The sequence below is a fragment of the Pituophis catenifer genome, unplaced genomic scaffold (assembly GCF_029215685.1).
Source record: "Pituophis catenifer annectens isolate HBS135680 unplaced genomic scaffold, rPitCat1.0.hap2 SCAF_11, whole genome shotgun sequence".
Classification (NCBI taxonomy): Eukaryota; Metazoa; Chordata; class Lepidosauria; order Squamata; family Colubridae; genus Pituophis; species Pituophis catenifer.
Genome location: NW_027256891.1, coordinates 27,851,204 through 27,874,544, shown reverse-complemented (window position 1 = coordinate 27,874,544; position 23,341 = coordinate 27,851,204). Strand labels below are relative to the sequence as shown.

At 58.5% G+C, this 23,341-nt stretch overlaps 3 protein-coding genes across 3 annotated transcripts in view; all 3 read left to right on the top strand.

Moving 5' to 3' along the window:
- Window positions 1-4: 4 nt before the first annotated feature.
- CUNHXorf65 (chromosome unknown CXorf65 homolog) lies at window positions 5-4,008 on the top strand. The gene is made up of 6 exons (XM_070952050.1): window positions 5-29; window positions 784-870; window positions 1,686-1,820; window positions 2,254-2,322; window positions 3,128-3,249; window positions 3,877-4,008. Exons 1-6 carry the CDS (start codon window positions 5-7, stop codon window positions 4,006-4,008), a joined length of 570 nt encoding a protein of 189 aa, XP_070808151.1.
- Window positions 4,009-5,498: 1,490 nt separating this feature from the next.
- LOC139322621 (sestrin-1-like) lies at window positions 5,499-12,170 on the top strand. The gene is made up of 9 exons (XM_070951775.1): window positions 5,499-5,627; window positions 7,533-7,739; window positions 8,230-8,412; window positions 9,113-9,343; window positions 9,480-9,588; window positions 9,806-9,924; window positions 10,056-10,246; window positions 10,522-10,666; window positions 11,173-12,170. Exons 1-9 carry the CDS (start codon window positions 5,568-5,570, stop codon window positions 11,260-11,262), a joined length of 1,335 nt encoding a protein of 444 aa, XP_070807876.1. The 5' UTR covers window positions 5,499-5,567; the 3' UTR covers window positions 11,263-12,170.
- Window positions 12,171-13,654: 1,484 nt separating this feature from the next.
- The window catches only part of DLG3 (discs large MAGUK scaffold protein 3), a 41,689-nt gene continuing 32,002 nt past the window's right edge, over window positions 13,655-23,341 (top strand). Inside the window, exons 1-4 of the mRNA XM_070951825.1 lie at window positions 13,655-13,670; window positions 15,824-15,955; window positions 16,680-16,813; window positions 17,990-18,118. Coding sequence (XP_070807926.1) covers window positions 13,655-13,670; window positions 15,824-15,955; window positions 16,680-16,813; window positions 17,990-18,118 — 411 coding nt within the window. The remainder of the gene's footprint in view (window positions 13,671-15,823; window positions 15,956-16,679; window positions 16,814-17,989; window positions 18,119-23,341) is intronic.

The window sequence follows — 23,341 nt, the reverse complement described above, 5'->3', positions numbered from 1 at the left end:
GGGTATGTTCATCATCATCAAGCATGGAGGTAAGGAAAGGTGAACCGAGAAGGACCATGGAGTGGACAGGCGGGAGGGAGGGCTTGGGCCCCTTTATCAAACTAGAGGAGAAGCTGAGGCAGGGTCTCTTGGGACTCCTTAGGGCCAGGAGCAGACCTCCAAATGTGTGCCCCTCCTCCCAGAAACTGGGCGTTCACAGGGACAGACAGGTATTGTCATGGCAGGTGCAACCCCACTTCATGCTCCTTTTAAAGGCGTCTTTTATTAGGCACACAATCCTCACTCATCCAGAATTAAGGTGTTTGTTGTTCCAAAGACGAGGCAGAAGGTTAATTATACGGACAAATAAACTTTGGGACCCAAGTCAGTTGAAGCAACCCTGAATGATGGCTGTCCCATCTTGGATGCATCCAGCCAAGGGAAACCGCCCCCGGGCCCTTATGCCAATGCCAGAAGAGTCAGACCACGAAGAAGCCTGGATCAGGGACGCCCGAGATTCAGGAACCAAGCACTGAGACCTCCAGGCTGCTCCTTCGACGGGCAGCTTTGGAGCCCCTCAGAAGGATTGAGAAGGGCAACAGCCAGAAGGGAAAGCTGCTCCTTCTCCCTCTCCAGCCGCGTATCCTTGCCTCTTCGGCCTTCCTCTTCCTCGTGAGGGAGGCTCAGGTGGTCAGTCAGGCCCAGAGCTGTTGATGTTTCCCAGGGCAGGACAGTAGAAGCCACCCTTCTGCAGTGGGAAAGCATGGCATTGCTCAGTGGTGACCACGGCTCCTCTCCTTTCAGACAACCGGCAATTCCTGGCTAATATCAATTGCTCCGTTTTGCTTCTAACCCATTACCTGCGTGATAAGGTGGGATTGCACAGGACAGGTGAGAAGGACCTGGGCTTCCCAGGGCTAAGGCAGGGAAATGTCCCCATCATTGGGAGACTGGCAAGGAAGTGGGTCAGGAGGGAGCGTGGCTGGTGGTCAGGCTTGGTGGGTACTGGACTGGAATGTGCAGTGCGTTGCATGGTGATTGTCTCAGGGCATTGGCTCCTCGTCTGGAAGGACAATGGTCTCCACCACCAGTTGGGAAGAGAGGGATTCTGGAAGGAAGGCCCCTAGCTTTTGGATAAGAGTGCTGGGCTTTGAGGTGGGCCAGGAAGAGGATGACTTCAGAAATGGAGAGGAAGTGACATGGCTTTGGGCCTGCTAGAACAATAATGTTGAGGTGTGGATTCTGGCCAGATGAAAGTCTGAGTCCCGCAGCCAGGTGGGCCCTCTGTGCACACAACCTTGCTCGTTTGCTCACCCAGTTTGGGTAGCTAACGTTAAAAGCAACAGAAGAATACATCAGTAATGAGAATAAACCAATAGAGACACACAGAACACCCGTAGCACAATAATCCACAAGTGAAAATTCATTGAAGTTTCTGGCCTGGTCCCCAAGGGGCAGGTCCTTCAGGATCATCAATTTACTCCTGAATCCAACACTTGAATCAACCCGTAGACGAAGGGGCTGCGTGGCTTCCTTCTGCTGGGCAAAATGATCAGGTCATCCTGGAGGTGAGGATGAGGCACAGGGCCCTTCTCCTGCGAAGCTGAAACCCTGAAGCATCTAAGGAAGGATGGTTGAGGGGCAAAGTCATTCATTCTTTGGGGGGCGGGGAATCCTGCTTCCTGACTTCTGCAGTTCCTTCTCAGACTCCATCGACTTGTGTGAAGAGAACGGCACCCTGAAGCTGATTTTTCTGGTCAAGTTCCCAGAAGACAACGCCAGCAAGTTCCTCACTGCACGGGGGACCTACTACGTTTGCAAAGTGGAGCGTGGCGCCACAGGTGGGTGGGTAGATGGGTGCAGGGAACAGCCCACCCCAGAGCCTCAGTCCTGCTTGTGTTCCAAACATTTTGGAAAGTCAGTCAGAGGTGGATGCTCCATATCTCCCTGGGGTCTTCTCCGCAACTACCTTCTCCGCTTCCACCTGCTGCCTGTCTCAGTCCACAGTGGAGGTATCTTCCCTTGTTAGTAGGCCATTAATTGGGGACTGGGCCCAAGGGGGGCTCTGCATGTTAGCCAGATGCTTTATGCCACAATTTGGGGGCTCATGTTTGGACCATGTCCGATTGCCACTTGCACCATCTCAGTATTGGGCATTGATACCCAGCCATTGTGCCCTGGCATCTTTGCAGGCCAAAGCACCCACCACTCATCTCCCAAGGCTTTGGCAGGATTACAGCAACTAAGGTGGGCTTCTCTTCTCCTTCACTGCAGGGACCAAAAATGAACACAGCTATCGAGCCTTCCAGCCTCTCATCAAGTCTCCTCCACAGGATTTGCTGGGTAGGGAACCTTGGCCCAGGGTGGGTCTCCGGAAGCATTTTCCTTCCAAAGAGACACCCTCGGGAGTGGGTAGGAGGGTGGGAAGAACTGGTCAGAGGTGCCAGGTGAGGAAGAAGGGGAGGGGTCTCACCGACATGAGCCTGACAGATCTTCCCCCCCCAAAATGAAGCGGAGGCACTGCTGCTACCCCTGATATTGGCACCCAATGAAGGAGTGGCAACTGGGCTGGTTTGGGGTTGCCAGAAGGGGGAAAGAGGTGGCAGCTCTGGATCCAAGGGGCATCTGTGAAGTTTTAGAGAGAGACCTTGGATTGTGGGCGGGGGGGGGGGAGTAAGTGGGAGCCATGCCCTCTGGGCCTCCTTCCTCTCCTCCCAGCCCCCCTGAATTATGGAGGATCAGAATGATCTGCCTGGCAAACAGTTACTATTTCTACTAATGACGCAACAGCTTATTAACTGGAACTGCTACCTGATCCTGGTCACCTCTGCCCAGTGGTGAAATCCAATTTTTTTTACTACCGGTTCTATGGGCATAGCTTGGTGGTCGTAGTGGTCGTGGCTTGGTGGGCGTGGCAGAGGAAGGATACTGCAAAATCCCCATTCCGTCCCCACTCCTGGGGGAAGGATATTGCAAAATCTCCATTCCCACCCCACTCTGGGGCCAGCCAGAGGTGGCATTTGCCGGTTCTCCAAACTGCTCAAAATTTCCACTACCGGCTCTCCAGAACCTGTCAGAACCTGCTGGATTTCACCCCTGCCTCCCCTGGCAATGCCAGAAGAACCACAGAGCCTCTCCTCTCCCTTAGATACCCTTCGAAACCAGTGTGAGTTCCTTGAAAAAAGCCGCCTGAAGATACTCAAGAACCAGGATGGGAAGAAGCCCCCAACCATGGAAGCTCTCCTGTCCTACATGGCCAATCAGGTGGTGGTAAGGCTCCCCTCTTGTTCTCAGCCAGACCCCTGGATCCAGTGATGAAATCCAAATTATTTTACTACCAGTTCTGTGGGCGTGGCTTGGTGGGCGTGGCAGGGGAAGAATATTGCAAAATCCCCATTCCCACCCCACTCTGGGGCCACACAGAGGTGGTATTTGCTGGTTTTCTGAACTGCTCAAAATTTCCACTACCGGTTCTCCAGAACCTGTCAGAACCTGCTGGATTTCACCCCTGCCTGGTTCCCCTTAGCGAGATGGGTCCAGGATTCGCCTCCTTCTGCTTTCCTTCCTTCCTCTGCTCTGCTGAACATTGGACAGGCATTTGTCTGAAACGGGGTAGGGTCTCCTGAGCAGTGGGACAGCTCTGGACACCACACTGCCCCAACCCCCCCCGCCCTCCTCCTAACTGGAAGTCCCAGTGATCTGTGCTACCTCCCCAGGGCCGGATTTTCCTATAGGCTAACTAGGCTTCAGCCTAGGGCCTCAAGATCAAGAGGGGCCTACATTCAAATTGTTAGCAAAATTAAAATAACAGTTTCACTATAGGTGAAAGGGCCATCATAAGTGGAATAGCCTAGGGCCTCTTTTCATCTAAATCCGGCCCTGTGCCTCCCCCTCCAGGCAAAAAGCTCTGGGAAGTCCGGAGGGAGCATGGCCAGCGGTCTAGACGAGGAGGGATTGCCGCGCAAAACGGCCGCCGCCACCAAGGCGAGACTGGAGGCCATCCGGAAGGAGAAGGAAAAGCATCGCTGACCCTGGAAAGAGACCCCGGGGAAGCTCCAACCGCCGCCCCTCCACGGGGCTGACTTGGCGCCCCAATAAAAGTGCCCGTGGCCCTTAGTCCCCAGCCCCCTTTCCATCAGCCGGCCTCGCTTCCAGCTGCATTGTCTGCCGGTCTGGTTCACATTCGGGACGAGTGATGAGGATGATGCGGTCCTTTCGAGGCTGATGTCACCAGGGAGGCTCCTGATTGGAGGCTCTGAAGAGAAGCTGCAGCAGAAACGGGATTTGCCAGCCCCGGCTCCAGAAACAGTGCGGGGGTGGTGGGGTGTGGGGGCAAGGTGGACATTAGCGGGCGGCTGGCTTCTTGCCCTGAGGGTTGCCCCGGCTGCTTTGGCACAGCCGCAGAGGGCCAAGGGGAAGGCCTCCTGGAACGGCCCCAGCCTCCACGGCTACGAGCCATGAGCTTTGTGTAGCCCCTGGAAACTTGGCAAAGCCAGCGGGGCACCCGAGGGGCGTTTGTCTCTCCTGGAAGCCAATGGCTAGGAAAAGTAGAGGCGGAAGAGGGCACCCCAGAGGGCAAGGAAGGAGCTTTGGAGGTACATTTTAAAAAAATCGGAATGGAAAGGAGCCTTTGAAGTGTTCAAACACCGGCGCTCCCTTTTGGGGGTCTCGCCTGCGCGTGGAGGGCAAGACAACACCGGAGCGCTTGGGGTGGGCCTGGGGAGGCACGTCCGGCCTTCCTTCCAGGGGGACCCAGGGGCAGGGAAACGCTTAGGGGTCCCCTCCTCTAGTCACTGCTCTGGCATCAAAAGGCGAGGAAGCCGCCTTAGTCCTTGCACACATTTTGCACAGCCACAAAAGCTGCTAAGGGGGGGGTGGCAAAAGAGACTTGCATGGGGGTGCCCTGCTTTGCACAGGCCGGGCACGAGCAGATCCCGGGCCGGCCTCGATTCCTTGGTGCAACCCGGCTTGGATGGAGCTTTCAGGCCGGCGCTCACGCAGATAACTGGGCGATTCCCCATAAATGAACCGGGCGCTTCAGATAAATCCTGAGTGGAAGTTTAGAATCGTCCAGATGTGGGGGCTCAGCCTGCCCTGGTTAGGTGGCCGTGACCAACCAGCCGCGCATTACTCACTTTGCCATCTTCGCTGCAACCCCCAAGAAAAGGGAGGGAAGCGGCTGGCTGGAGGGCCCGAAGGGTTTCCAGCCACATTATGGGGGGCTTCAGTCGAGCCTTTCTTCAGCCGGACCGACCTCCGCGCGAAAACAGGACGCGGCTCCTTTAAGAGCTGTCAAGGGACACCACGCTGGATCATTGGCCACGCCCCTTTGCTCTCAGGGGGCGGGGCCCGGGCGCTTGACGGGCAGGGAATTTTCCACTCGGCCCCCCATGGCCCCGCCCTCCGCCGGCACCCGGCCCCGCCCCCCGCCCTCGATTGGCCGGCAGACCCACCGGCCCCGCCCCCGCTGCGGTGTATGAACGGGGCCGGGCGGTGGGCACGCCCCCTCGCGCCCCGACTCCGGCTGGGCTGCCCGCGCCTCCAGCCTCCCCTCGGCGGCGGCGGCAGGTCCGGTGGCGGCGGCGAAAATGATCCTCTGCCCCCCGAGCGCGGAGCCCCCCCGCGGAAAGCCGTGCCAGAGGCTGCAGGTAAAGGAGCCCCGCAGACCCCGCCGCGGCAGCCCTGCAGCGCCCGGCCGGAGGCGATCGGTGCCCGCGGTGGCAGAGGCAGCCTCGCCCGCGTCTCCCTCGCCCCGGCCCCGCGTCCTCCTGCCCGGGCGGCGGAGGCGGGGATGCCGGCGCTGCCAGCCCGAACCGCCGCTGGACCGACCGCCCCCCCCCCCGCGCTGCCAATCAAACTTGTTTTTCTCCTTCTCCTTTTGCGGTTCGGCGGTCGCGCCGCCAGGGGGCGCTGCGTCTCGCCGGCTGCCGCATCTGGGACCGGCCGGGAGAGACAATGGACCGGGACCGCGGGGGGGGGGGGAGGGGAGCGGAGCGGTCCAGCTATTGCCGCCGCCTTGGCTGCTCCGTGGGCAGGGGGCGTGTTCCTCCAGGTCCCTCCGGTTCGACGGGCTTCCTGTTTTGGGGAGGGGGCGAGGGTCGCTTTCCCTGCCCCCTCCCGGGCCTTGTCCCGCTTCCCCGGGCCCGCTTCTTTGTCTGCCTCCCCTGCGGCTGTTCGGGATGCGGCTCTCGGGTTCATCCCCCCCCCTTTGACCCTGAAGAGTGCCAGTTGCAGAGGTGGGCAGGAGAGCAGGCTCTGCCCCCCCCCCAGTCCGCCTCTTTCCAAATGCTTGTGAGTGCCCATCCTGAAAGGAGGAGAGAGGCTCCTTAGGGGCTCCCGGGGGCTTGTCAGTGGTGGAGCCCCCCCCCCGTCTCTTCGCCTTCAGGCTGGCACTACAATGGTGCCTCTGCTTTTGCTTGGGGAGGGGGCCTGGAGATGGGGTTTCCCCACTGCCTCCCCTGACCACCTCTGTCTTTGCAAAGACGCCCAGGGCTGAGGCCCTTGACGGGACCCTTGGCAGGTCTGGGGCAGCTCCTCAGTTATGGGGAGGGACGCTTCTTGGGGTTCCCCTCCCCTTTTCTGAGGCTGCTTTAATTTCAGCTCTGGGGTCTTCCTGGAAAAGGCAGCTTGGTTGGCCTGTGGCAGGGAAGAGTTTCCCACTCCATCTCCCTCTCCCCCCAGGTGGGTGGGCCCTGGGATGGTCCCTGTCTCTTTGGGTGTTCCTGGATGGATCCTGGGTGCTCTTGAGGCCACCCTGGAGGTTACGCTGGGTCTGAAGGAGGCTTGCTCTTCTCCTGTTTTCTTGGGCTGGGGGTTCTGGGCCTGGCCCCTGCCTGGAAGGGGGACGTGGAGCCTAGAGACCCCTTGCTTTCTTTGAGCTGCTCCCTCCTTCCAGGGGCCACTTCTGCTCCCAGGAGCCCCCTTGCTTTCCTGGTGGGGCTGGCCGGGGGGGGGGAGAGAGGAGTGACTGCCTCTGAGGCCCACCTGGGGAAGGGGATTCAGCCGCAGATTTGGCAAAGGGCAGCGTTTCCTCTGGATCTGTCTTGAGGGTGGGCTTTAAAAAATCTCAATTTGGGGGTTGTTTTTTGAAGGCAGGGCAGGAAGAAGCTTCCATCATGCGAAGAGGGCAGAGACCATGACTAGTGAAATTCACCTCTGCTGACAAGAGGCTTACCTGGGATTTTAAAACGCAGGTGGAGACCTGCCTGTCTCCCACCAAAGCAGGCATAAGAACTTAGTGCAAAGCCTGACTGTACCGGCTGCATGTCCTGCTTTCCCTCGGATCCAGATGTGACTCCCCACCCCCACCCCCACCCCCACCCCCACGATCTCCTGGCCAAAAATATACCCGGAGCAGAAAGGCGCAGCCCCCGCCCTGCTCTGCCCAGCCAGGTGTTTCTTCCCTGCCCTTGGGTGGCCTCAGGTGCTTTTGGTACTCAAGGAGGGGGGGACTTTGTGAATTGCGGAGACTGGCTCTTCTTCTAGCCCTCCCCCGCTGACTGCCCAATGCCGAGTTTGCCCCACGGTCTGCTTTTCCGCCCTTCCCTGTCCAGCTGGCCAAGATGACCACCAGCGACAAGGACAGGCCCCCCCAGCTGCTCTTCGTGAAGGCCTTGGCCAGCAGGGGCCGGATCGAGGCCATCACCCAGCAGATGGGCTACCACCCGCATTACCTGGACAGCTTCCTCCGCATGCAACACTACCTGCTGCACATGGACGGGCCGTTGCCCTTCGACTGTCGCCACTTCATCGCCATCATGGTGAGAGGGAGAGAGAGAGAGCCCTGTGCACCTGGACCGCGGGGGGCCCTCCCGGCGAGCGGCTGTTTGTGGCACTGCCAGAGCCTGCTGGCCTTGGGGTGTGTGTGTGTGAGGTCGCCTGCTTGCCACTCCGTCTGCTTGCTTCACTGCTGAGCCCCCCCCCCCCCCGCCAGCCCCCATCCCCTTCTTGACCCCCTTGCCACTCAAAACAGAACAAGGGCTGTGTGGGAGCTGCAGCTGCTGTGTGAAATCACAAAGTCCATCCTTCTCAAGGGGAGAGACCGGCCCTTGTCCCCTGCAGGACCCCAGAAGAGAACCTGCAGAGTCTTCCCCCACCCCCAAAGCAGAAGGGGTGTGTGTCTGATGGAGACTGTGCCAGGCAGGGATCGGGAGGAGGGGGACGATTCTCTGGGTTGGGAGCCCTGGGTGGGTCTCTGTCTTGGGGGGGAGTCTTCCCCACTGATCTGAGCGCCCTGCATGGCTCTTGCAGGCAGCTGCCCGGCATCGGTGTCACTACCTGGTGAACCTTCATGTGCTGCAGTTCCTGCGGGTGGGCGGAGACCCCCTGTGGCTGAGAGGGCTGGACTGCATCCCCCCCAAACTCCGCCGGCTCAGTGAGATCAACAAGGTCCTGGCCCACCGGCCCTGGCTTGTCTGCAAGGAGCATATTGAGGTAGTAGATCGGATTTGAGGAGGGGGCACGCTTGGGGCCCTGGGAGGGGAGGGGGCAGCGTTTCTCTCCCCTGTGGCAGTTTGGATGCTGCTGGGGTCACCAAGCCTGCCCCCCCCCGCATGGTATAGCCGATGGGTGGGAGGAGCACACGTAGCACCCCTCTCCCACCCCATCGGTGACCTGCAAAGGACCCCCTCCCACACCTCAAATCCTTCCATCCCAAAAGGCTCCCTTGGGGTTGGCACACGCTTTAAGAATGCCTGAACTGGTCCTCCCTCCCCTCCCCCCCCCCTCAAAAAACGCCTGTGGAGTAAGTAAGGAGGGGAAATGTAATGTTTCAGTGATAGAGTTTCTGCCCAGGAGCTCCTACCGGAAGCCCCCGGGGCAGTGGTCCCCTGGCAGGAGCTCCTGGCATCCATGGCCCATCGGGAGATGCAGTTGAGGGTCTTCCTTGTGTCGGGGGGCGGGGAACAGGCCTAGGCCTGGGCTGAAGTTGCAAGCCATGATTTAGGAAGGCAGCGTTCCTTCCTGGTTTCTGATTGCTTGGTTCCCCCCAAGAAGAGCCTCTTTGGCAACTGGCGCTCTGCTTGGGTGATGCCGCTTGGGGCCACTTGCGCCTTGGAGCAAGCATGAGGGGGAGTGGGTGGCTCGGGGGGGGGGGAGTCACAGCTTGCTTGTTTTCTGCCCCCACTCCCTCCAGAAGCTGCTGAAGATCAGTGAGCAGAGCTGGTCGCTGGCAGAGCTGGTCCATGCCGTTGTGCTCCTCGCCCACTACCACGCCCTGGCCAGCTTTGCTTTCGGCTGTGGCTGTGAGCAGGACCTCGGCCCGGAGGGACGGGGCTCCCTGAAGCTGGGCCTCCCGGGGAGCGTCTGCTTTTGTGACGTGGGCAACGGCTGCAGCCAGGAGCTGCTGCATTTGAACCGCAAGCGGGGTGCGTGCCTCGGCTCCCTGGGGGGCATGGGGGGCGCGGGTGTAGGGTACCAGGCCCCAGTTTCAGGGCATGGCGGAATGCCCTTTCTAGACCCAGAGGAAGGACCCCCTCAGTCGCGTTCCTCCCCCTCTGCAGTCCTTGGATTCCTGCGTGGAGCTGGAGTCTCTTCGGGAGCGTGTCCACCGGCTGCAGGTGGGCAGTGAGGCCCGAGAGGAGCTGAGGCTGCCTGCCCAGCGGGAAGAAGGTAAGGCCGCCTGCCAGCCTCCCTGGAGGAGAGGCTGTGGAGGGCCTTGCCCGGAGCGTCCTGGCAGGGTTGGGAAGGGCACTGAGTCTCGGTGCTGATGGCCAAGCAGGGGCCCTTGAGAGCAGCTGGGACGCCATCTCTCCTCCTGCTTGCGTGCAGGCCTCCCTTCTGCCTCCTCTCCGGGAAAGCCCCTTTGCTGAATGGGTCTGTCTTCTAGGCTTCGATGGGGAATTCTTGGGGGCCGCAGACCTTTCCTGCTACGTCCTGGATCCCAGCTTCGGCTACCAGGAGTTTGCACAGTGCAACGAGGACCAGCCCCAAATCTTCCGTGTTCAGGTGGGACAAACCTGGCAGTGCCCAGGATCTTGGCTGGCCTTCTGCCTCCCCCTTGCCTGGGGGGTGGGGCTGCTGACCTTGGCCCCCTTTAGCGTTCCCTCATCGAGCCATCCTCTTTCTAATCCGGGCAGGATTATTCCTGGGAAGACCACGGCTTCTCGCTGGTGAATCGGTTGTACTCCGACATCGGGTACCTGCTGGACGAAAAGTTCCGTAAGGTGGACGGCCTTCACAGCTGCTCGATGGCCAAGCGGCAGGGCTGCGAACACGCCAGCTTCAAGCGGGGCATCTGGAACTACGTCCACTGCATGTTTGGCATCAGGTGCTGCTCCTCCCCTTCTGGGACCCTCTTGCAGGGCCAAAGCAGCGCAGCTGACTCAGGGAAGGAGCGCGGCTTTAGATGAAGAACCGTTGGGTGGCTGAATGGAGACGGGGATCTTGGGCAGAATTCCCTCCCTTTGATCTTTGTCAACGTTTTGCTATTGCCTTTTAAAAATTGGCCGGAGAATTCCCGTCAGTCAGGACTTCCTGCCCATCAGCCTTGTTCAAGATGAATGGGGGATCTGTTTTGGTGCTAAATTCCCTCTCCCCTTCCAGATACGATGATTATGACTATGCAGAGGTCAACCATCTCCTGGAACGGATCCTCAAGCTGTACATCAAAACTGTGACTTGTTCTCCGGAGAAGATGGATCCCCAGATGTTTGAGCGCTTCTGGAAGCAGTTCAAGCACAGTGAAAAGGTGGGCTGTGTATGTGGAGCTGAGGGGAGAAAGGAGGAAATCCTGGCCGGGCTGGAACCCACAATCCTCCAGTCAATTTCGATTGGGGTGGGGGTGGGGGGGACAGAGACGAAACAGACGAATCCTTTGTGCAAAGCACACTTACGTGGCTGTGGTTGGCAGCATGGATGACGGGGGATCAGTGGTGGGAGAAGCTTCTCCAGGGCTGCTTTCTGCTGAGGCTGCATTTGAGGGCTCCCCTTCTGGGCACGTTTTCCAGCAGCAGCCCTTTCGTGGGAGATTTTGGCCTCATCCTTTTTTAAAGCAGTTCAAACATACACTTTGCTCCACCCCCGGCACTCATTGTGTGCTGGTGCTTCTGCCCATTTTAGGGGGCTGCCCTGCCCGTCTTCCACTCAACCAAGCCGTGGTGGGACTCTGGAGCTTCTCAGGCCTGACCTCTGGGTGGTGCGGGAGGGCCTCGGGCGTCTTGAGGCTGGGCTCGATCTCCTCTTTGCCCCCAACAGGTCCACGTGAATCTGCTGATCCTGGAGGCCCGGCTGCAGGCAGAGCTGCTCTATGCCCTCCGTGCCATCACGCACTACATGGTCTCCTAGGCCACGGGGCCCGCCTGGACTCGGGCTCCTGGGCTCCGGCAGTGGCCCCTCCCCGTGTTTACTTGATACCTTCTCCTTTCCCTTCAAGATGTGAAGAGCAGGGTCTTCCCTCCGGGCGAAAACAGGCCTGCCCGCTGAAGCCACAGGGCTGGTGGGCGGCTGGCTGTGCTTCTGCTCATCTACAGGCCAAGAGCCTCGTGGACAGAAGGGAGCCACAGGGACGTGGCTTCTATGGACTTGAGGTGTGGGAAGGACGTCATTCCTCTTTCTTTCCCAGTCAACTCTAGCGACGATGTTTAGTCTCCGTTACAGTATTGGGGAGGGGGCTCCCTTGTCTCGTGCCATTCCTGCTGCTCATCGAGTACACCCAGCCGTCCTGGGATGGCTGGGAAGGGGTCTGCCATCTTGGACTGGGGTTTCTGGAGAGAAAAGAGGGGTGCTTTCTGCTGGCTTCATCTTGCACTGGGAGTGGGGGAAGGGCAACAGGAGGGAAGGGTCCCTAGCACTTCTAGTGACAGCTCACCCTCAACCTTTCATCCAAATGGTCCTCAGAAGCCAAATTTGCCAGGCAGGGCTCTTATCCTGTCCCCCCTCCTCATATCCAAAGCCCCCCCCCTTGCAAATGTGCTGTCCTCCCTCACGGCTGCCTTCCATGCTGTGGCCCTTGGCTGACACCCCCTCTCTTGCCCCTTGCGCTTCCCTGCCCCACGGTGCAGATACCCAGCCTGCCTCGGCTTTTCTCCTGGCACTCCCCCCTCCTGTGGCTGCTCGGGGGGTCCTGCTTCTCTTGCTCCAAGGAGTGAGTTTGGGTGCTGGGCAGGCTCTCGTTGAAAGGGCCAGGCTGCTGCAAGACGTCCGCCAGGTAGACGGTGGAAGAACTTTGCAACCGGAGGGGGGGGGGGTCGATGGCTAACAAGGGGGGCAACTGGCAAAGGAGGCTGGGGGGAGGGGGCACCTGATGCAGGACATGTGGCAGCAGCTGACTTGTTTACTGTGTAAATGTTTTGGGGGGTGGGAACAAACCATTGTGTGGGGAAGAGAGAAATGCCTATTTTTGCTATAAATATAAATGTTTGACAAAATGCCTGGCCTGATTTCTTCTATGGGGGGGCGGGGGGGGGGGGCGGGGATGGGAGGGTGGAAGGCAGTTAAGTGTCTTGGGGGGCCCAGTAGCCCTTTAGGAGCTGCAGCAGAACCCCCAAAGCACCTGATTGGCTCACAGTGAACCTCCTAAGTGTTTGGCCCTTTGGTGTTCATTTAAATGTAGGATTCTGGAGTGGTTTAATTTTGGGGGGGGGCTCTGAAGGAGAGGCCTCTTCTGCACCCCACCTGTGATTGCTTCCTGCTCCTGCATGGAATGAGTGGCTGTTTCTTTCCAGGGAGGGAATCTTCTGCTGTGCCCAGTGAGGGGTGGGCCGGCCGTCCAGAGCCCCTTTGGGGGGAGGCCTTCTGCTGTTTGGAAACAGGGACTTGCTGGGGACTGAGGGGGGAGCTTTGCCAGCCTCCCACAATGGACTTCTGATGGAGCCGCTGTCCCAGGCTGCTTTCTCTTCTCCTGGACAGAAAACAAACCTCTTTGAGTTTTCTATTCTCAATATGTGAGAAATGTGAGGAGGGGGGTCAGTGAGGGCAGAAGAGCCCCACAGACACGACTTCCCCCCCTATGATGGAGGCATCTCGCCCCTCAGGCGGATTATTTCCTGGAAAGTGTCCCCTTTTCGCTGGGAGGTGACTGAAGAGTCCCCAGTTGAGGGGGGAGGGGGGCGTCCTCTGAACACCCGCAAACGGCCGGGAAGTTGAGTCCAAGTTCAGCCGAGGCGTTCGGGGTGGGGGGGGGGGGAGAGATCTGCCATTCAAACTTTCTAAGCGACGGAAGCGTCTCAGGGAACCTTCAGCTCTGGAAACGGTGCCCTGGGAGCCACAGAGCTGCCTTTCGGCTGCGCAGCTTCCCTCTAAACGCCGTCCTCACGGACAGCCCCGACCCGTGTCTCCGCCCGCGCTGAGACACGTGAGGAATGCTGGCAAGCCAGCTGTTGATCCCGGGGGAGGGGGCGGGGCCGAGGGCTGGAGCCGGGAGACCTGAAGAGAAAAGTTTGGGCGACCCTCCCGGGGGGGCCCAGAGACCCCTCGCCTCAATCCGCCTCGCCTCCTGCGGGCCTTCGGGCGGCTTTGGGTGTCAGATCCCCCCGGGACTGTTGTCACTGCGGCGTTTCTAGTCCTCAGGCTCGAGAGGGGGAGCGGTTGCCGAGCGCCTGGATCCCGCTTCCCGGTCGGCCAGCGGCCAGTCCGCCCGCTCAGAAAGTTGGAGGCGGCCCCTTCGCCGCCGCTCTTCCCGCCCTTCCTCCGGCCAGCCCCCGCCCGCCTTCCTCCGGGGGACGCGCAGCCCGGCCCGATGAGCAGCCGCCAGGGTAAGGGGCGCCGGCCTGGGGGGAGGGGCGGGGGGCTGAGTCCCGCGGGGCCAGCGCGATCCGGGGCTGCTCGGGAGGAGCTTCTGGGCCGCTGGGACCCCCTCCCCTCCCCTCCCCTCCCCTCCCTTGCGGGGGCCTTTCCGGGCGCGGGACTCGGACCGGCCGGGCAGGAACTTTCTCCTCTTTGCCGGAGGGGGGGAGGGGACTTCCAAGCAGGAGTTCCGGAGGCGCTCCAGGCAGCAACCGGAGCTCCGCGAGCGGGGCTGGGAGGGGAGTCGGAGCCCTGGCGATCCCATCTCCCGGGAGATGCCGCCCGTGTGGCCCGCCACCGCCCGGGCCTTTGCTCCTTTCCCCCCGAGATTGGCCCTGCTAGAGGGTCTGCAGTCAGCTCCCCCCCCCCCAGGCTGTAGGAAAGTTGTGCTTCTAGTCCTTATGAATTCACCCTTTCTTTTCAAAAGCTTATTACCTTTTCCTTCGGCCCTGGGATGCCTTCTAACTTTGAGCCCTGAAGGTGGTCCTGAGCCAAGAGTGTCTCCAAGGGATGGACCTGAAATAGAAAACACTGGCTACCTATTTCCCTGAATTGTTTGGGGGCCCATTTACAGAGCACCCAGCCTAGGGCGCATTGCTGGGAGTCTTGTAGGTCTAGAGGTGCACAGAGAACATCTAGGGCAGTGGTCACCAACTGGTGGTCTGTGAGAAAATTTTGGTGATCCTCAGAAAAATTATTTGCATTTTTTATATTGCACTAAATCAGGGGTCCTCAAACTACGGCCCCTGGGACAGATACGTGCAATGAACGTTTGTGTTGCTGCAGAGAGTCTCCCCCTTCGGGGTCTTTTTGTGCAGGTTTGAGGGGGCAGAAATTCCGACAGGTCTGCTTCAGCCTCCTGGCACAGGGCTTTGGGTGAAGGCTGGAGGGAAGTGCTGCTGGTGGCGGAGAGCTGGAGGGCCTTGTTCCAGGGGAACAGCATCATGGCCTGGAACTGGTTGACTATATCAGCCCACTGAGCCTCCAGGTGCCGGTACCTGGCCTTGCACTCCCGCAGGTCTTCCCTCTGCTTGGAAAGCCTATGCTCCTAGTCCTCAGTGAGGTGCTTCTGCTGAGCCTCCTCCTCGGCCAGATCTAATTTGAACTGAGCCAGTTGTTTTTCCAACTCTTTCTCGCGGTGGCTGCTTAGCTCCAATAATTGCTTCCTGTTGGGAACCTAAAGAGCCCGGGTGGGGAGGCAAGGAGTGGCTGGGAGGGGAGAGGTGAGTACAGGCTGGCCGAGGTGCCTCTAGATGTGGGTGACATTGAGTTGGCCACTTCCGCCCAGTCACATGACCCCCTAGCTACCCCCACCCACCCAACCGGTCATTAGACAGATCATATAAGTGGTCTGTGGGATTTAAAATTATGAATTTGTTGGTTCCCGAGGTCCGAAAGGTTGGGGATCCCTGATATAGGGGCCCCTTGGGTGAGGGGTCGGGTGGGCCCCTTCCTAGACCGGCAGAGATGCTGGGCTCCCTCTGGACTTATTGAGAGCTTCAGAGTGGGAACTCCCTGAGCCTGGGGGTGTGGGGGGAGGTCCTCTTGCTAACCAGGGAGACCAGGCGGTGGTGCAGGTATATAGCTCACCTTCTGGGGCTCATCCTCGCCCTTCTCAGAATGAAATGCTGAGAGAGGGTTGCATGGGGGAAGAAGGCAAGGATGAGGGCCAGGAATCTTTCAAGCAATGGAAGGCTGCTTTCATGGAAGCACAGCTGAAGCTGGCAGCACTTCCAATCCCCGAGAGAACTTGGGGTCACTCCAAAGGAGGTTTCTTCCATGTGGAGAACCAGTTCTGTTTAGACAAACCTCCCCTCTAGACTGGCCCCCATCTAGCTGGGGCCTCTGGAACCGCCAGAGCTGCTCTTTGGCATTGGCACGGCCGGACTCTCCATGGGGCAAAAATTCCTGGTTCTGGATTCCTCCTTGCCTAGATTGTGTGAATGTGGATCCTGGATTCCTGATCCCTGTTAGAAAACATGGAGAGACAAGGAACTGTCCTCTGCCTGCCGCAGGAACCTGCCTGTGCAAAGAGGAGCTGTGTATCCTGGGGAGGGGAGGGGTTGCTGGATACATCCCTCCACCCCCCCCGCCTCCCTTAAGCTTTGCTCTTGCCTTGCAGACACCCAGCGAGCTGTGGCAATCCTGGCCCGCTATCAGCGGATTCTGCAGTCCCCGGCGGAACAGCCCCTGCGAGCCTCGATCGAGAAAGTGACCCGTGTATTTCAGAGCGAGCTTTTCCAGGCCCTGCTGGGTAAGGGTGGCTGGCAACAGCCGAGCGCGCAGGCTGTGCCCCTCCTGGGGGTGCACCTGGGCACAGGCTCCCTTAAACCAGAGCAGCTGCTTGGCAGGGGATTGGGTTTGATGTTCAGGCCTCCTCAGAGCTGCATCCCACAAAGATAGCAGTCTCTTCGGAGGACATTCTGCAGCCTCTGGGCAGCTGAGTCTGGGGGCGCTGGAGACCCTTCCCAGGGGCCATGTTTGCTCCCCCTGCCGGCTAAGCTCCAGGTTCTCTGCGGAGCAGAGCTGTTTTTTTCGCTCAGCAGGTGAGACTCACCTGGCTCCTCCTGCCTGGCTCTCTCAGCCAGGAGGGTGAGCCTGTAGCCCTGCAGGGATGGCCGGTAGCCAGTTCTCCCTTCAACCACTCTGTTAGAGGACCACATGCCTGGATTCTGCTGAGGGGCTGCAGGGAGGAATGGCAACCCCTGGGAGTGGCATTTGGGAGGGTCCGCTCTTCCCATCCTGGGGAGGGAGAGGATGCATTGGGAGGGGGGCATCAGCCTCGGGGCTTGCTTGCTGCTGGTCTGAAGAAGTTCCTGGGAAATCTGATTGCGTCTCCTTCAGAGACACAGCCTGCCTGAATGGTGTCCCAGGATGCTTAGAGGTTCTTTGAGGGGGGAAAGGCTCCTCTGCCAGGGGGCAGGGCAGGAGGGTCTTCTCAGCTGGCCTCTCAAGGCGTCTTTCGGTCTGTCTCCCAGACATCCAGGAGTGCTATGAGCTGAGCTTGCTTCCTGCTTGCCAGCAAGATGGATCAGCCAGTCTGGGGTCTGGGGTCCCCTCCAAGAGCCATGACGCTGCTGACCCAGGGGGCCAAGAGGGCCAGCGACTGCAGGTGAGACTGGGGGGCTCCTCTCCTCCCCTCCCCTCCCCTCTTATAGCTCCATGACACCTAATTAGTTGTACCAGTGATGAGAAACTGCTCTTAGCCCCACACTGGGGCCAAGGCCAAGCCATTTTGCCCCAAGCCCCAAATCTCCCTTTGGCTCTTTGACAGTATGCCCTGATCTGCCTTCCCCTTTGGCTGCTGAGCTGGGCAGAACCACATGGGGAGAACTTTTCCACTGGAAGCTCCAGTGGTCCCCTTGCCCTTTTGCCTTTCTCCAGCCAGTGGTGGAGCCCCTGCTAGCCCTGGGGGGATCCCAGGTCCTGCAGCCCTTTCATCCCCCTGCCCTGATTCAAGGCTGCCCCAGCCCCAGACTGGCCCAGGCGGAGGGGGCATGGGGGGGCGGGTCCTCAGTTTGGGCATTAGAGTAGCTCCTCCCCACAGCCCCCCTTTCCCTCCCCCCTCCTGCCTCCATCATCTCCTGGCTTCCAAAAGTCGAAGGCCGGGAAGAGAGCCCGGCTGGTCAGTTGCAGGGGTCTGTGCTGCTTCACTTTCACGCTGACCTTGAGGCCTCCTTAACAAGCTGTGTTTTAATTGGCCAAGCTTGAAAAATTAGTGTCTGTGATTTTTCAGTGCTTCTTTTTTGAAAGAGGAAAGAACAAGCCTCTCATTCTCATGGCAACAGCAGACAGAATTGGCAGGTGGATGGTTGTAGCCCGGTCAACAGCTTAGGTGCCCAGAGGAGCAGATTTGAGAAAAAGTGACTCCAGGAGGAAAGATTAGCAAATACGTCGTAGCTCTCGGCCACTGCTAATCACCATGAATCTTAGGCAAGTGTGCAAATAATCTTCCAAGCTTTTAAAACCATCTCAGCCGCCGCCATGCTGCTGGTGGAGTTGCAGGGGGGTATCGGCAAAAAGAGGCTTCTCCCCGTCCCTCCCTGAGTCTCCTCAGGATGGTTGTGAGCCAGGGTGTGTGTGTGATTCTGCTGATGCAGCCAGGGCTAACCTGGGGGTGCCTGGCCCCAGGGCTCAAGTCCTTTGCAGCTCGTTGGGCTTTTCCCTCTTGCTCCTGAGGAGTTCCACAATCCCAGGTGCAGCCGGACCGGGCAAATTCTGTTGCCTTTCGGAATGGAAGCCCCCTTTTCTCTGTCCACCAGAGTTCATTGCTTTTTCAACATTCCAGGGAAGAAGAACGGGGGCCGCAGAGGCAGAACCAGTGCCACGGTTGGTGAGAGTGACCCAGAGCAGGACTGAGCTGCCCGCACAAGTCTGCAGTCTGGTGGTGGTGGGTGTCAGCAGCCTCTTGCCCAAGGTGAGGGTCTCAATGCTGCGGAGGAGCAGCCGGGGGGCAAACCCAGGAATGGGAGCAGGGCTTGGCCTCCGGTGAAATGAGGTGGGGATGAGGACAAGGCTGTGAAAAGATTCAGTTGGATGCAGAAAGGAGGGGGCAGGAGAATTGCGTGTGTGTCTGTGTGGGTGGGAGGGAGGGAATCCAATTTCTCTCTGGAGTCCAGTTGGGTTTAAGAGCCCTTGGGGCAGCCAGCTTTTCTCTTCCCCTTAAACCAGCAGGGTCCCCCTCCAAAGGAAAAAAAACCAGGCTCTAAAACTTAGGAAACAAAGCAAGCTCAGCTAAAAGGGGTGCTCGCCTTTTGTCTTGCATGAAGGTCCCCACGCGTCAACCACACTCCTAGAGTCTTTTGCCAAGCTGGTCCTGCAAGTCAGTAATGTCAAGTTTTGGGGCAGGAGGGGGTGGATGAGGGTGAATGAGGGCGTATCTGCATCTTGCTTCTGCTCCCAAATTGCCTGCACAGAGCTTCCCCTGTTCGATTGCAAGCACAGCCTGCAGTTCAGTGCTGTTGGAAGGTCAGCCGTTACCTGGGAGTGTCCGGCAGCCTCCTGAGTGTCAAAACAATGGGCGGTGATGGGGGTGTGTGCAGCGGCGTCCTTGCAGCGGAGGGAGAGCCCAGGTTTGGGCCACGATTGCAGCCGATTTCACGTGGGCTCCTTTCCTCTCCGGACATCTTCCTGCTGCTGCCTAGCAACCCAGCTGCTGCCTGCGTGGAGCCAGGAGAGAGGCTGGCTGCAGGAATGGCAGAGGAGACCTTTGAGGGGGGGTATTGGGGGCCTCGAGTCCCACGTGGCTTCAGCCAGGAGCTCCATCCTGTCCTTGGGGGTCCAGCGCCTGGCGGTTCTCGCTGGTCATTCAAGGCAGCAACAGGGGAGGCTGGCTCTGTGCCCCAGGGAGAGGGACCTTTTGGGGCAGGCATGGGGACAAGGAGCAGAGGGGGAGCCTCCTGGCTTCCTCCCTGCTTCACCTCCAACTCCAAGGGTTGGGCCACCCTTCCCCTCCCCCCCTTTTGTCCAAGTGTGCTCACCTTCAGGCCTCAGGATGTGGCTCCTCTCCCGAAAGGGAGGGAACAGCCCTCTGGCCCTGGTCCCCTGGAGCCATGTGCCTGGCCACCATTTCCAGTCCCAGCAATTCCTGGTAAAGCACAGCTGCTGTGGGGAGCAGGAAGATGAGAGGGGCTGAGCAGGGGTGGGGTCTACTTACCTTTACTACCAGTTTGCAACGGGATCGCGCCCCGGATGGCAACATCTGGGGCGGTGGGCGGAGCCTCCCACTGGTTTTACTACCACTTCTTGCGAACCGGTCTGAACCAGGGGCAACCCACCACTGAGGCTGGGGCAGATTTTAACTGCAGGGCCTTTGAGCCCTGATTCAATTCCTAGAGGAGGAAACCTGCAGTCAGGATTTAGTTCTCTGGTTTCCTGCTTTCCCTCTGCCCCCTAACCCCATAAGGGCAATACAAGTTGCCCATAGCAATAATTTTTTCTGCACCCCCTCCCCCACACTCTCTTCTGAGGGGGGCAGCGTGCTGGTCTATTGTAGCAAATACTGGGTGGCCGTAGGAGACAGATTATATGCCAACCATCATCTGTTCAGAGGAGGATTCCCCTAGTGGGAAAGTCCCTTCTTCAATTCAGAGGAGCTGCCCCACACATCTGTGAAGTAACCAGGGAAGCTTCTGTCCTGCTAGACCCCTGGGCAGATTGTCCAGAGGCAGAAATGCCTGGGCAAGCTCTCCTCCAGGTGACGTTGATATGGTTGGCATCCCAGGTTGGCCTCGGGGCTTTGCATGCCATCAGGCCGCTTGGGCAGCACCAGGTTGGGAGGGAAGAATTGGCGAAAGAGGCGAAACACGGGGGTGTTTTTGGAAAGCAACCGAAAAGCCTGGAAATGGGATTTGGTGAGCCCTCAACGGTGCCTTTAAGAAATCTCTGCTGCTGAGATTCCAGTTTGCGGCTGATTGGCTAGGAAGTGAGTGGGTGGGAGGGGGAGGGAACAGCCATTCAGAAATCTGTTGTATTACCTTCCTTCTTTAAAGGGGACCCAGTGAGGAGGGAGGGGGGCGCTTTGAAGGAACAGCCTGCCTCTCCCCCTCTGCTTTTCTAGACCTTGAGATCCAGAGGCCTGGAAGGAAAGTCAAGGGAGATGCTGGAGGGGCGGCTGTTCCTGGCTCTGGAAGGGTGGGCTAGGAGCTCGCCACCCCAGCATAGGTGGAGGCCTCTCTGAAAGGAAATCTGGCTTGTGATGTTACTGTGGTGGGGCTGGAGGTTTCCCCTGCGCTTCACCACTTTCCCCTGAGCTCAGAAGGAGCTTCCTGGGGCTGCTTGGAGCTGCTGACCATTTGCTTCCAAAGGTGATGAAGTTCCCCACTTGCATTGACTCTGCAGCTGGTAGACTACGATTCCCATAATGCTCATTTAACCCTCCCAATGAGGTGTTGATTTGGGCCCCAGTCAGGGGTGAAATCTACTTACCTTCCTTACCGGTTCAGAAGTGCATGCACGCACAGACCCTCTGCACATGAGCAAAACCTTCTGCGCAGAGGGTAAAAAACACATTACTTACTGGTTAAAACCAGGAAGTAATGACACCCGGGCAGGTGGGTGGAGCCTCGCGCCGCCATCGCTACCAGTTCTCCGAACCATTTGCCACAATCACTACTGGATCGCCCGATCTGCTCCGAACCGGGAGGATTTCACCCCTGGCCCCAATGTCACTGTGCCAGTGCTTTGGAGGACTGAGTGCTAAACCCTCCAACCAGTTGGATCACCTCCTCTCCCTTTGGGGCCTTGCTCTGCAGATGTTGCTACTTCCCTCTTTTATTGCCTCAGTTTCCCCTGGTCCTTTCTTGGTAATGTATTCTCTGACAGAGGGACAGAAGGACCACATACCAGGGCTGGGCATGGTGGGCCTTGCTTTGAATGACTGAGAAAAGAGCCCCCGAGTCACCCAGAATTACTCCGTCCTACCTCCACCCTACCCTTAGTAGGATCTTGTAGGACCTGCTACCAAGCTACTTGGTTCAGGTTGGCTTCTGGAATAGAAAGGGGCTTACTGTAGTTCACAAAACAGGCCCAGTTGAGAGCGTGTGCCGCTCTCTAGGCGAAACCAACAAGGCTTAATGTGGGGCAGGGGTCCACCCAGCGTGGTTTGCGTTGGTTGTCCTGGGGTTTTTAGAACAGGCCCCTCAAAATCCATATACAAATCAGCTAATCGGGTCCTGGAGGGTCACTTCTCCCCTGCCAGAATGTCCATTGTTGAGATTCTTGAGGTCCACCTCCTTGTGCAGTTTGGGGCACGCTCTAGGGTGGCATTGGATTGATGGTGGCAGTTCTTGTGATGCGCTGTAATGGCTAAGGAAGGGGCACCTGCCATTTTTGAGTGGCATTCCAGTGGGCACATTCAGCAACCAGGCAAAAATGGTCCTGTTACAGGTACATTAATGAAGATTTCCTATGTTTCCTTTGTGTCACAGAGGCCCTTGTTTGGAATGAGGATGGGGGCTTCTATCAGGTTTGGGAGAAGTGTAGCTTCAGGGAGCCCTGGGCTCAAATCCCACCCTCTGGATGTGGCTGGCCCCTCACTCCGCCTGACACTTTCTGTGGCTGCTGGGAATAGGACAAAGGAGTCCGGGTGTTTCTCAACTTCTGTGGCAGAATTGTGCCCAGTGTGGGGAAGAACATCAGTGGTTTTATGGGAGGCTCCCACTGGGAGTGGGGGTTTCGGGTATAGATCCTGGCTCCCTGTGCTGCTGCTCAAGGGCTGCACTGACTGAAGGGAAGGAGGGCTCTCCTTCCACTTCAATCTCATGCAGGCACAGACCGGAGCATTGTCAGGTTTACCAGAGGCAGAAGAAAAAGTGTTCAAGTCGCTGAATTCGGGGTTTGGGGCTGGGCTAGGAACCCCACAATTCCTGATTAAGAAGCATAGGGTTAGCATGACTAATAATGGCCCCAAAGACAAATCTACATGGGTTAGAGGCTTTAAAAAAATTCACTTTTATTTATATATTTGTATCCTGCCTGTATTACTTTTAGAACTAACCCAAGGCGGTGCACCTATCTAACCCAACTTCCTCTTCCTAGCTTTCACAGCTGAGGTGGGACTTGAACTCACCGGTCTCTTGCTTTGATGGACTTTTGTGGGGGTTCCTGTTCTGAGAGGCATTTCTTTGATTTGAAAGCTGAGGGGGGGAGGTAGGTAGAGAGGATATGGCTGGAAGAATGGCCCTGCCCAAGTCATAGGAGGTGTTTTGAGAAGAAGAGTCTTCTCGGGATTCATCCTTTCTCTGTGAGATAAAACACAAATTACTCTCCGGACAGCTTCTATGCAACAGAGTGTCACAGGTTGCTCTGTTTTTTTCTACCAGAGTTGATTCAGTTTGCACCTGATGGCAAAAAGTCGAATCATGTGTGAATCATGCTTCGTGTGTAGCACACTAGTGAGGATGTTGATGTTAGGAGGTTTGGGAGCCGCACTTCAGAGGACACAGGAGGGCTGCTGGTGCCATGCCAAGATGCCAAGCCAGGAGTTCAGATTCTGTGCGCTCTTTGAGAAATGAAAATGTCTAGGGAATTCCTTTGAGGAAGGTAGTCTTTGAAGGCTGGGCCGGCCTGGCCTTCACCAGAGTTCGGTCTAGTTAACCCCAGGATGCCCCAAAGGTAGCAAACTCCTCAGGGCTGCCAGAAAAGCCGCCCTGGGAGAAAGCCCTGATTTGGCCCAGGTGAGGGGTGGCTGCTCTCTGACCTTGACTGATCTTGGGAAGCTGGCAGGGTTGGAGAGAAGAGGGATAAGAAGCCCAGGCCGAGATCCCTGGGAGGAAGAAGGGAAGGGCTCCGCGCCGCCTGCGGGGGGACTTGCCCTGCCTAGCCTACCTCGCAGGGCGAGTGTTGTCAAGACGGCAGGAGCGGGCAGAGGGGAGAGGCGGGGTCGGGGAGGGCGGCCGCTGCGCCTTTAAGGGCCCCCTGCTTAACATGCTCGGCGCTGCTGCCGCTGCCCTGCGCGCCGATTGGCTGCGGCGCGGCGAACGGGAGCTGCGGGGCGAGCGCGATGCTCTGCCTTCCCTCTTTCCCGTCCAGGGACCACAGGCGGCGGCGGCCCCTCCGCTCTCCCCAACCGCGGCGGCGGCGGCGGCGGCGGCGGCAGCAGCAGCAGGCTCCGCCAGCCCGCAGAAGCCCCCGCGCCCCG

Bases quoted from the DNA above. Each gene is read 5' to 3' on its own strand.
- CUNHXorf65 (XM_070952050.1), top strand. From the start codon at position 5: ATGTTCATCATCATCAAGCATGGAG. The intron at 871-1,685 runs GTGAGAAGGACC...GTTCCTTCTCAG, and splicing joins GGTGGGATTGCACAGGACAG to ACTCCATCGACTTGTGTGAA. The intron at 2,323-3,127 runs GTAGGGAACCTT...CCTCTCCCTTAG, and splicing joins TCCTCCACAGGATTTGCTGG to ATACCCTTCGAAACCAGTGT.
- LOC139322621 (XM_070951775.1), top strand. From the start codon at position 5,568: ATGATCCTCTGCCCCCCGAGCGCGGAGCCCCCCCGCGGAAAGCCGTGC. The intron at 9,589-9,805 runs GTAAGGCCGCCT...TCTGTCTTCTAG, and splicing joins GCCTGCCCAGCGGGAAGAAG to GCTTCGATGGGGAATTCTTG. The intron at 10,247-10,521 runs GTGCTGCTCCTC...CTCCCCTTCCAG, and splicing joins CACTGCATGTTTGGCATCAG to ATACGATGATTATGACTATG.